The sequence below is a fragment of the Aedes aegypti genome, chromosome 1 (genome assembly GCF_002204515.2).
Source record: "Aedes aegypti strain LVP_AGWG chromosome 1, AaegL5.0 Primary Assembly, whole genome shotgun sequence".
Lineage (NCBI taxonomy): Eukaryota > Metazoa > Arthropoda > Insecta > Diptera > Culicidae > Aedes > Aedes aegypti.
Window position 1 is genome coordinate 247,330,660 of NC_035107.1, and position 13,386 is coordinate 247,344,045.

At 37.1% G+C, this 13,386-nt stretch overlaps 1 protein-coding gene across 1 annotated transcript in view; it reads left to right on the forward strand.

Annotated features, from left to right (window-relative positions):
* Positions 1-4,486: 4,486 nt before the first annotated feature.
* LOC5566461 (cyclin-G-associated kinase) overlaps positions 4,487-13,386 on the forward strand; it is a 30,434-nt gene continuing 21,534 nt past the window's right edge. Inside the window, exon 1 of the mRNA XM_021837439.1 lies at positions 4,487-4,886. Coding sequence (XP_021693131.1) covers positions 4,754-4,886 — 133 coding nt within the window. The 5' untranslated portion in view covers positions 4,487-4,753. The remainder of the gene's footprint in view (positions 4,887-13,386) is intronic.

Below are 13,386 nucleotides of genomic sequence, written 5' to 3' on the forward strand. Positions count from 1 at the left end.
TCGTTCACTTTTAACAATACTTTTACAACAACATAATATTGATATAGCAATTCTTTCAGAAATTTGGACTAAACCGGATGAACAATTTAATTTTACAGGTTACAAATTTGTTAAGAAATGTAGAGATAAAGGATATGGAGGAGTTGGAATATTGATCAAAAATGAAATAGATTTTAAAACAGTTTCCCTACCTAAACTTCACCCTATAGAAGCAATAGCAGTTAAAACAAATAATACAACTGAGACATTAATGATAATTTCAGTCTATATACCACCGTCAATAGGAAATAATCAAATTAAAACACCATTGCTTAAATTATTAGACTTCATAGACAAATCAAATACTTCAACAATTTTAGCAGGAGATTTTAACTCGAATCATCCAACATGGAACAATGCAAATAAAAGCTGCCCTCGCGGAGAGTTGTTGGCAGAATCATTAATAAACACAGATTTAATAGTAATGAATAACGGTAATCCAACAACGATCAGACCTCCTAACACGATTCCATCAGCAATTGACATTACAATAGTTTCAACAAATATAGCACCTAAAGTAGAATGGTCAGTCCTGGATCAAGAAATTTGCGGAGAACATAAGGTTATAATATTCGAAATAATAGACTATGCAAAATACTATGAATACAATAAAATACAAATAAATAAAAAGCAAGCAGTAAAAAATTTGAACAACCTTTGCCCAGAGACAATAGAAAATCCAGAAGTATTGAGTGAAAAATTTATAGAATGTATTGACAAAGCCAAATTCAAGCCGCATAAAACAAATTATCCGAAAAAATGGTGGACACAAGATATTAAAAGATTATATGAAGAAAAAAGTAATAACTTATTAAAATATTTCAAAAATTTAACTCTACAAAACTTTCTTCTTTTTAAAAAATCTAGAACATTACTTAAATCAGCAATTAGGAAAGAGAAAAGAAAATCATACAGAGAACTGACAGACAGTCTAACACCAGACATGAATATCAAACAACTATGGACTACAGTCAAAATGATAAGTGGAGGATTTCCAAAGAAAAATAACATACAAATATTGAACGACAAAAACCTTTCATCTGAATTCATGAATATAAATTTTCCCACTAAAACCACAGAAATAAATTATAATCCCTCAGATACAATAGTTAAACATAAAATAACATTACAAGAAATACAGAGTATTATAAAATCTAAGAAAGATACTTCAGCACCAGGTCCAGATAATATATCCTATTACTTCCTCAAACAAATAAATTTAGATCTAATTATCAAAATAACTGAAATGATTAATAAAGTTATATGCACCAGAGAAATTCCTAAAAGTTGGCTAGAAATTAAAACAGTAGCTATATTGAAACCAGATAAAGAAGAAAATGATGCTAGTTCTTATAGACCAATATGTTTAATACCAGTTTTCTTAAAAACAATAAATATTTCTTACAAAAAGCAATTAGTTAGCTTCATTAAATCAAATTCTCCACTTCCTAAATATTCGTTTGGATTTAAACAAAAAACATCGGCAATAAACTGTGTAAATATGTTAATAGCAAAAGTAAATAATTCAAAGAACAAAAAACACTTCTCACTTTGCACATTCTTAGATTTGACAAAAGCATTCGATAAAGTTAATATAGAAAAATTACTTAATATTTTGAAAGAGAAAAAATTTCCGAATGAAATCATAGACTGGTGTTATTACTATCTAAGAGAAAGAACGGTTAAAATCATAATGAATGATGGTACAGAAATAGAAACGAAAACAAACAAAGGTCTTCCCCAGGGTTGCCCGCTTTCTCCCATACTATTTAATATTTACACGAGTTCATTACACGAAATAGTTGAAGACGGAGTTCTTATACAGTTTGCAGATGACTTCTCTATTTTTATAGAAAGTGAAAATATGACAGAATTGATAACTAAAATGAACAATGCATTAGACACAATTTCAACAGCTTTACTCAAACTTGATTTAAAAATTAATCCAAATAAATCAGCAACTATTTGTTTCAACAATGATATTCCAGATAACATACAAATTACAATAAATAATCAACCAGTAGAACTCAAATTAGTCCATAGATACTTAGGAATTTGGATTGATCACAAATTGAATTTCAAAACACATATAACTGAAATAACCAATAAAGCAAAAAAGAAAATTAATATACTTAAAATGTTAAGCAGAAAAAAGGGAGGAACTCATCCAGTTACATTAAGCCAGATAAATAAATCAATAGTAAGGTCGCAATTAGACTATGGAATAACTATTTATTCATCAGTTTCTAAAACAGATTTACAAAGAGTAGAGAAAACCCAAAATTTATCATTAAGAACAACATTTAGATATTTACAATCTACCCCGAATCACATTTTATACGCAGAAACTGGAGAACTACCCGTAAAGTACAGAGCACAATATCTTACCTTTAAGGAAATACTCAAAAATTTATATTACTATAATAGTCCAATAACAGAAAGCCTAACTGATTTAATAACATCAGACGAATTACCCAAATTTACAAGTTACATTCAAAAAATAGCATCCCTAAATAATTATCACATACTTCAATGCAAGTTGAACCAAAAAACAATGAATCCCCCGGAAAAAAGTAAATTAGTCATTATCCCAAAAATTACAGGCATTAACAAAACAAACACTTCTAAGGAAATACAAAAGGTTATAGTGCTTCATCTAATAAATGAAAAATATAAAGATTATTATCATATATTTACAGACGGTTCAAAAACTTCAGAAGGTGTAGGATATGGAATATACGATGAACAAACTAAATCCTCGTTTAGTTACAAATTAAATGACAATTTCAGCATAATGAACGCAGAATTAGTAGCCATAATAGAAGCAATAGAGTATGCTATTAGTATAAACCAATTTAAAATAGTAATATTTACAGATTCGCAAAGTAGTTGTAGTATACTGGCTAATACTAATAATGAAGACAACTATCTAATTCACCATCTTTATTCAATAGTAGAGTTTAATAGTATTCAGCAGATAATTATTCAGTGGATACCAGGTCACACAAACATAACTGGGAATGACAGAGCAGATACAGCAGCAAAACTGGGAATAAAAAAATCACAAATAGAAAACCACCAACTAACATTAAATGACTGCATATTAGGGTTTAAAAACGAAATGCTACAGGAATGGAATAAAGAATATACAGAAATATCGAGAGAAAAAGGAAAAGATCACTTTAAAATTTTGACTCAATTAAAATTGGAACCATGGTTTAAACACATAAGCTTACCAACTAGTCAGATAATAAATATGGGGAGAATACGTACCTTCCATACAGCCACTAAAGACAGATTAGCGAAATGGAATCTAATTAGTTCGGACTTGTGCGAGAAATGCCAGGTAATAGAGGACCTTCTACATGTACTTTTTGATTGCTCCAATTTGTCGTCTATAAGACGAAAATATCCAATACTCGTTCAAAAAAATTCAATATACGACATCCTAAAAAATAAAAATGGTGATGAATATGCTCAAATTGCTAGCTTCCTGGAGGAAGCAAGAGTAAATGTTTGAATCCGTTATTTTCGCGAAAAATAATTTGCACTGTTTTTCAATGAAAGAACCGTTGATTGCTTGGATTTTGATCGGTCAAAACACTTGAGAGAAAAATCAACTTTAAAATTCGTACGATTCGTTAACTGACATTTTGAATGGTCACGTATCACTTGACACACTGGCAAATATGGATCAATAGGTCTGTGCCAAAATAAAGGAGAAGAAAAAAAAAAAAAAAAAAGTTGCACATACACCGGTTTGCAAATTCCCATAAAACTTATTAAACTTAGTCAATTCGTCAGTTTCAACTTTCAACGACAACGAATATTAGTTTCCGAATGTTTCCAATTTCAACTCGACTAAGAGGAGCACCGGACGGAGCCGTAAATAACAAAAGCAGGAGGAGAACAGTTCTTGTGCGAAATTTGGTGAGAAATATTATCTTAAACCGAATACTGATGATGTTCCACATCAGTTTGCCGACCCGTCAGCTCGCTCAACTGTGGAAATCCAATTCTCTCGATTTCCAACATGTTTAGTGATTTGGAAACAGTATGACGTATCTGGTGTTCGAAATTTTATGTTTTGATTCTACATATAGGTCGCTTTACTATGAGCATATGTACGGTGTATGTGCTAGCATGAAAAATGTTGACAGTTGAGTCGCTTTGCAAACGAAGGGTGTATGTAGCCAAATTAAAAACACTGAGTAAAGTGCACATAGGGCATAATTTTAATTTATTTCTAAAAATCAAAAAATTGATGTAGGAATACTTTTATAGACACAATAGGTAGATTATGCGTTTGTCAAGCCCATGCAAAGCAAATCTCGATTTGTTTATTTTTGCAGATACGTCGGATGGAAAAGTTTGGCTTGATATGGTAAATTTGCCACAATTACAACTACAGAACCTGATTCTTGAGAATAAAATTTCAGAATGAATTATGGCAACACTGCTCCCAGCGCAGCAGAGCGACGAAAGAGTCATCATCGCACTGTCTGTCACTGAAAGAAAAAAGAGGTGGCGTAAAAAGTGACTGTGGCAGCGAACGAAGAAAGTTCCCCAGATTCTTTCTCCGCTAGCGAAATTCAACGCCAGCCAGAACCATCAGCAGTAGTAGCAGTGGTGGTGGACATCCGAAATTGTGCGCTGCAAAGTTCCGTGTTTCTCGTTCCGATCATCCTGCGGCAGAGGATCAGGCCCTGGCAAGATGAGCGACTTCCTGAAATCGGCGATGAACTATTTTAACGCTGGCCCCAGCGTCGGCCAGGACAACGAATTCGTCGGACAGATCGTGGAAATATCGAACGTGAAGCTGCGAATCAAGCGCGTTATCGCAGAAGGTGAGTTTCCAGGTTTTGTGCAGAAAAAATGGGGGCGAATAATCCTCCCCTTGGATAAGCGGAGAAGAAAAAAAGTGATTATTGTGCTGCGGGGGAGTGAAAACCGAGATTTGAGTCGCTTGTGTAATACGATATCAGCAGCAGCAGCAGTACGGTTTGTGGGCGGAAGGGACGGTGGGGAGGTTTTATTCCTTCCCTGCTGCTTCTGCTGGATGCTTTATCTTAAAAGGGGAGGTGCAGGCTGTGCAAGAAAAAATGAAGATCTTTTCCGTTTCTGACACATTACGGTTTTTCCACCGAAAGGTTCGTCGAAACGTCAAAAGTTGAGAGTTTCTCTCCTTTGCGTCTTCGGGAAAATGTGTAGAGTCTCTCTCGCAGTTTGGCTCTCTGTTATTGTTATGTGGCATTTTGCTTTCTTGTGTGGTTGTTTTTATGCTGCGACGATGCTTTCGTTTATTTTCATATTACAGGGCTGGTAGCAGGTATCTGCAAGTTTCTCTACATAATCAAACACTCAAGCAAATTAATTAACGAAATTCATAAATTAATTAACGAAATATTCCATTATTTTCCCTTAAAAAGCATCGAAAAATCTATAAATGCTTTTTTCCAAAGGCATATGGATTACAACCATCGAATGATAATAATAATCGAGAAAATAGTTGAACATAATGAACTTTCACAAATTTCACTACGCGTCTTACGATTTCTATTATTGTCATTAACCTTCCAGTCGTCGCGCGGTTTGCCACCGTCAGAACCACCTCGCTGTTGTTGTGAACGAAAAGCGAGGTTTTTTAGCGGTGTTGTACAAAATACAACAGCACGACGACTGAAGTGTTAATCATTTTTACTCAGGCCAAAATTCATAAAATTCACGAAACAGCAATAACTTCTAAAGGTTATTATGGATTTCATACAAGTGCGACGAAAACCATAATTGATAAACAAGTTATACTTAACTAACGTATATCAATCTCATTGAGCCACTTCATGGTGTCATGGTCAGTGTTGTTAAAAACTTATAAGGTTGTTATGAAAATTTGAAATGAGAAGCATTGTATTATGGACTACTTTACGCTGATGGCAGAGCTTCTGAAGGCCATGAACTGGGGCGTTGATGATGGTATTACTCATAGCGATCATCAATCGATTCGCTATAGTGTAATACCAGGCGGGCGGAGGGCAGTGTGATGTAACTTGACCCAAGCCTGAGGTTGAAAAACAGCGCGCTTCGACGGCGAAGTATTCACTGAAGCCCTGAGGCGCGAACGGAACACTGGACCTAAACGGTGAAGAGCTAGTTGCTGTCATGTCACGAGCGTGTGATGGCGATAAAAGTCTCTTCTAGAGAGGCCGCCGGTGTACTGGTGGTGTGAATCAATTGCAAATCTTCGAGCAATCTGCCATCGGGCTAGATGAAGATTACAACGCACGTACAGAAAAATAAAGAGAAGAACGCAGGGAAGCATTCAGAGAGGTAAAGTTAGGTCTCAAAAAGGAAATCAAGAGTTTAAAACGGGCATGCTTTGATAGTCTATAGCAGAGTGCCAATTCGAGTCCGTGGGGTGTCGCTTACAGAGTGGTAATGGCTAAGACCAAAAGTGCTATAGCGCCCCAAGAGAAAGCGCCCGAGTTGCTGCGATCGATAATCGATGTACTCTTCCTACATCATCCCACAAACCCATGCCCCCAGCGCTGTATACGGCAGATGAAGGAGAAGAAAGGGCGACGGTGACGAAGGAAGAGATGGCAGAAGTCGTTAAATCATTCGCGTCAAACAAGGCACCGGGATCCGATGGTATCCCGAATATTGCCTTGAAAGCGGCAGTGAATGCGAATCCGGAAATGTTCAGAACCACGATGCAACACTGCATAGATCAAGGAATCTTCCCGGATGTGTGGAAGCGACAGAAACTGGTGCTACTACAAAACGCGGGGAAATCACTAGGTGATCCGTCGGCGTATAGACCTATCTGTCTACTAAATCTACTACTTTCGACCCCATTCTGTAATACGTCGGGTGTACCCCAAGGAAGCAATTTGGGTCCCCTATTGTTTACACTGTTTTTCAACGACGTCGCTTCGACATTAGGTGTGGACTACAAAATCATCTATGCTGACGACATGAAAATTTATCTGGTGCTTCGATCAGTGGAAGACTGCCATCGTCTGCAAAATCTGATAGACAAGTTTATTGACTGTGCCAACTAAACAAGTTAATTGTCAGCATTCCAAAGTGCTCTGTAATGACATTCCACCGCTCGAAACGACCACTTTTGTTCGACTATAGGATGAATGGATCCAGACTTCGTACGGTTGATGAAGTGATAGATTTGAGAGTGACGTTGGACTCGAAATTGACCTTCAACAATCACTATGCGTCAATAATAGCCAAGGCAAATCGACAGCTGGGCTTCATATCAAAAATAGCCAAAGATTTCACAGACCCGTACTGTTTGAAATCACTATACTGCGCGCTGGTACGGCCAATTGTCGAAACTGCTTCCATTGTTTGGACACCAAATGATGTTTCCTGGACATTGAGGATCGAACGTGTCCAACGAAGGTTCATTCGGATGGCCCTGCGTCATCTACCCTGACGTGATCCACTGAATCTTCCTGCATATCCTGCTCGGTGCAAACTACTTAACATGGACACCCTTGAGAAAAGGCGTAAAATTCAACAAGCGATGTTTGTAGCTAAACTTCTGAACAATGAAATTGATTGGCCACGGCTGCTTTCCAAGTTAGATATTCGGGCTGCTCAACGACCTCTCCGGCAGCGATCATTGCTACAAGGCAGATTTCACCGAACTACGCTTGGATATAATGAACCATTGTCGTCGATGATTCGCTCATTCACTATGGTTGAAGATCGCTTTGAGTTCGCTTAAACAACTGTGTGTTTTATTTACTTATGACGACAAAACTGAACGTTTGTTCAAAGTTGTCTTGAAAGGTCTCTCAAGTGACTATAAATCACCTGAAGAGATCAAAAATGGAATAAATGATATACTTGGATTTTCCCCAGTCCAAGTAATCATTATGAAAAAGAGAACCCAATCTGGCATTGTTCGGAAAGGGCTTTCTCAAGAATTTTATTTAGTTCACTTTAACAAAAAAGAACTAAATAATATTAAAGCTTTAGAAAAAGCAAAACTTGTGTTTGATGTCCGTGTGACATGGGAACATTTCCAGAAACCTGGAGGAAATTACCAGAACCCCACTCAGTGCCGTCGGTGCCAAAAGTGGGGTCATGGTACAAAAAATTGTCGCATGGATGCTAAATGCATGATTTGCGGAGGTTCTTCTCACGCTAAGGACGTCTGTCCAGTGAAGGAAGATACCACCAAATTCATATGCTGTAATTGCGGGGCTAACCATAAGTCCAATTTTTGGAATTGTCCTTCACGCAAAAGGGTCATTGAGGCTCGTGCCAGGCAGATGAAAGATAATATCCGTTACGATAACGGTCGTTTCCGGAATTTGCCTGGTAGAGTATCGAACAATGCTCATTTTTCAGTTAACGATCGCTTGATCATGAATCATACCCATCAGGAAGATCATAATCATGTTCATTCACAAACTAATTTTAATCCGTCGGGTAGCCGTTCGAATCTTTCAATTTCGAATGTATCTAAATAATAATTTAAATATTTTAAATTGGAATGCTCGTTCTCTGAATGGTAAAGAGGACGAGCTGTTTAATTTTCTTACGGTTAATAACGTGCATGTAGCAGTTATTACCGAAACGTATTTAAAACCTGGATCTAAACTCAAAAGAGATCCTAACTTTTTTGTTTATCGTAATGATCGACTTGATGGGGCATGTGGGGGAGTTGCAATCATCATTCATAGGCGTATAAAACATCAACTGTTTTCATCATTTGAAACTAAAGTTTTTGAAACTTTAGGTGTTTCTGTTGAAACACAGTTTGGTAAATATACTTTCATAGCTGCCTATTTGCCTTTTCAATGCTCTGGACAGCAAGTTAATTTGCTCCAAACTGACTTGCGTAAATTGACTCGCAATAAGTCAAAATTTTTTGTCATTGGTGACTTTAATGCCAAACATCGGTCATGGAATAATTCTCAAAGTAATTCCAACGGCAGAATTTTGTTTGATGAGTGCTCTTCAGGATATTTCTCAATTCAATGCCCTGATAGCCCCACATGTTTTTCCTCTTCTAGAAATCCATCTACGATTGATTTGGTCTTAACCGACTCTAGTCATCTTTGTAGCCAACTGATGACTCATGCTGATTTTGATTCTGATCATGTCCCTGTTACATTTCAAATATCTCAAGAAGCGATTCTCAATCCTATCAGCTCCACTTTCAATTATTTACGAGCCGACTGGAATATATATGAAACGTATGTTGACTCTAATCTTGATGTTAACATTTCTTTAGAAACTAAACTTGATATTGACAATGCTCTTGAAACTTTAACAAATTCCATTGTTGAAGCCCGGAGCATTGCAATTCCAAAATTGAATCCATGATTATAGACGATGATCTTAAACTCTTGATCCGTCTTAAAAACGTGAGGAGAAGGCAATTTCAACGCACTCGCGATCCTGCTATGAAAATTATATGGCGGGATTTGCAGAAAGAAATCAAGAAACGATTTGCTCAATTAAGAAACAAAAATTTTGAAAATAAAATTTCTCAATTGGACCCTGGCTCTAAGCCCTTTTGGAAATTATCTAAAATCTTGAAAAAACCTCAGAAGCCTATACCGGCATTGAAAGAGGAAAACAAATTATTATTAACTAATTGCGAAAAAGCTCAAAAACTAGCTATGCAGTTTGAAAGTGCGCACAATTTTAATTTAGGACTTACTAGTCCAATTGAAAATGAAGTTACTCAGGAGTTCGAAAATATTCTCAATCAAGAGAACGTTTTCGAAAATGCCTGGGAGACTGATTTGGAAGAAGTGAGAACTATTATTAAAAAATTCAAAAACATGAAAGCTCCTGGCGATGATGGAATTTTCTACATCCTCATCAAGAAACTTCCAGAAAGTAGCTTATCATTTTTAGTTGATATATTTAACAAATGTTTTCAATTAGCATATTTTCTTGACAAATGGAAAAATGCTAAGGTTGTTCCAATTTTAAAACCAGACAAAAATCCTGCAGAAGCTTCTAGCTATCGTCCAATCAGTTTGCTTTCCTCCATCAGTAAACTTTTTGAAAAGGTTATTTTGAACAGAATGATGGCCCACATCAACGAAAATTCAATTTTTGCCAATGAACAGTTCGGATTCCGCCATGGACATTCGACCACTCATCAACTTTTACGTGTAACAAATTTGATCCGTTCCAACAAATCTGAAGGCTATTCTACTGGTCTTGCTCTTCTAGACATAGAAAAAGCATTCGACAGTGTTTGGCATGAAGGTTTGATTGTAAAATTAAAAAACTTTAATTTTCCAACATACATTGTTAGAATAATTCAAAGTTATCTGTCAAATCGTACACTTCAGGTTAATTATCAGAACTTCAGATCTGAAAGACTTCCTGTAAGAGCTGGTGTTCCTCAAGGCAGCATTTTGGGACCAATATTATACAATATTTTCACATCTGACTTACCTGAGTTACCTCAGGGATGTCAAAAATCTTTATTTGCGGATGACACAGGCCTCTCCGCCAAAGGACGAAGCCTGCGTGTCATCTGTAGTCGATTGCAAAAAAGTTTGGATATTTTTTCTTCATACTTGCAAAAATGGAAGATTTCTCCTAATGCTTCCAAAACTCAACTAATAATATTCCCACATAAACCAAAAGCTCTTTATTTGAAACCTTCAAGTAGACATGTTGTCACGATGAGAGGGGTTCCAATAAATTGGTCAGATGAAGTTAAGTATCTAGGGCTTATGCTAGATAAGAATTTAACTTTCAAAAATCACATTGAGGGCATCCAAGCCAAATGTAATAAATATGTAAAATGTCTCTATCCCCTTATTAATAGAAAATCAAAACTTTGTCTTAAGAACAAGCTTTTGATATTCAAACAAATTTTCAGGCCAGCCATGTTGTATGCTGTACCAATATGGACTAGCTGTTGTAATACCAGGAAGAAAGCTCTGCAGAGAATTCAAAATAAAATTTTGAAAATGATTCTGAGACTTCCTCCCTGGTATAGTACCAATGAGTTACATAGAATATCCAATGTTGAAACATTGGAACAAATGTCAAATAAATTAATAAATAATTTCAGGCAAAAATCGTTACAATCTTCTATTGCCACGATTAATGCGTTATATGTTTAGGTTAAGTTAGGTTAAGTATATTAAAAACGTTTTTTTTTCTCTTATAAGCAGGTGAAATCAACTCACCTGTAAAAAAAAACTGAACTGCTACGGCAACTGAAATGTAATATGTTGTTAACAAAATGTTAATTAAATCTTAAATTTGTTTTACCAAATTAGGATGATAGTGTTGTCTACTAACACAGAACACCTAGATATAAGAAATGAATGTAATGTTTGGAATGATACTATTAAAAAAAAAAAAAAAAAAAAAAAAAAAAAAAAAAAAAAAAAAAAAAAAAAAAAAAAAAAAAAAAAAAACTGTGTGTTTTAAAAATAAGATTACTCGCTCGTCCATTTTGTAATTTCTTTGTTATTAGTTCATTTATTAAGACCTTGAATTCAGATGGATAAATATTGGTAAATAAATAAATAAATAAATAAATACGACGGAAAAGTCTGTATGTATACGGAATGTGCGGACGGCCTGTCCAACAACCAGTTTGGATTCAGGAAAGGTAAATCTACTCTGGACGCTATCCAGTCGGTCGTTCAGACAGCTGAGGTGGCAATCGAGCATAAAAGGAGCGTTGACAGCAGCGCACTCTATTTCCAAAGTTCAGGAATAGATGGAGTCTAGGAAACTAGGGCTGGCCTGTCACAAGACTCTGGTGGGGCGCAACAACCACAAGTCCGAGCAACAAGCGCTTATCTCTGTAGGTGATTGCACCATAGAATCCAAGCGATCCCTCAGGCACCTTGGGGTAATGATCGATGACAAGCTCACCTTCGCTAGCCACGTTGAATATGCCTGTAAAAGGGCATCTACGGCTACGGCTGTCACTCACATTATGTTAAAAATGCAGCGCCGATGGCGCGCGGATCAAGAGTTGGCTACAGAGGATTAGCCCTGCCGAGGCTGGTCCCTTATAACATTGTTTAAGTCGGCTAGGAGAAGCAGTTTGCCTAGGCTACTTCTGCTACATGTGTTGTTGCTATATGCACTATATGCACACTCTTCGAAGAAATACCGAAATGTGGTTCCGGGGAGATGAGGGTCTTTTTTTTCTTAGCCATGAGGGGATAATCTGCTCAACAGACTTCGGACCGAGGTCCGGGAGTGTGGGGTTGGGGACCATTTACTACATGCAAGCAGTAAACAGGACTACACCCCCGACCCACTAAACCATTTCCATTGCCGCCAAATCCTTCGTCTCTCCGGGACCACCATGAAGGCATTGCTTCGGAGAGGGGCTATTGCACATCGCATCCTACAGGTCAGCTGCGTAGCCATGCAGCAACGAACATCGATGACACGCTTAGGGGGGTCCACCGAGGTAGCATGCTGGCGCTTTGCCAGCTTCCCAGGTGGTCCTCACCTGGGAGGGAGGCACCGATACTACACACGAAATATTGCACAAAGTTATTTTGAACTGCAGGAAAACTCCAGCTTGCCAACGACAATCAAGGCAGACTTGATGAAAATCGCTAGTTTTCATTTGTTGTGTTCCTTCGATCGTTCTGGACATACATGGAAAAAGGGCCAAAGTTTTCTATGCATTTTATTTTCGTTTTTATTGGAAAAAGTAAAATTATGCGTTTCAAATACTTTATATTCAATCAGAATAAAAGATTCTATTGTGACATTACTTTTGAATAAGCATGAATAGCTTTTCAATCGATTTTTGGTCACATTTGTTAAAATGCAGAAATATGTTTTAATCAATTACGCGCTTTTATCATGTTAGTCCATTGTTTTAGATCTGGGCTCACAGTGACAGTTCGTGACAGCAGAATCTCGGCTCACCTTGACGTACATAAATTTCGTATCGGTTTCTCCCTCCCAGGTCCTCACCTCCCATGTCCGCTGAAGGCGGGCAGGGTCAACCACAACGCCCGCGCTCAGCTGCTCGGCAGGTATCAAGAACAGATACTGCGGGCTCCGCAATTTGACCTACTGAAGGCTCAGGCCCTATCAGCTAGCACCAGCTGGGATTGCTGACGAAGGGGCCTCCACCAGTGTTGATTGACTCGCACTCAAAATCTCAGTCAATACGCTCTCCCGTGAGAGCAAACTCATTAGAGATCTGCTTCGCAAATCTCACGCTTGAGATTTTGACGCAAAATCAACTCAATCAACTCAAACCGTAAAAAATGATTCAGTCGCAAAACCCGGCAACAACTCGTGAAACCCAAATGTTGTTGTTTACGTTAGAAAGGATTAACATAATTTTACTTGACT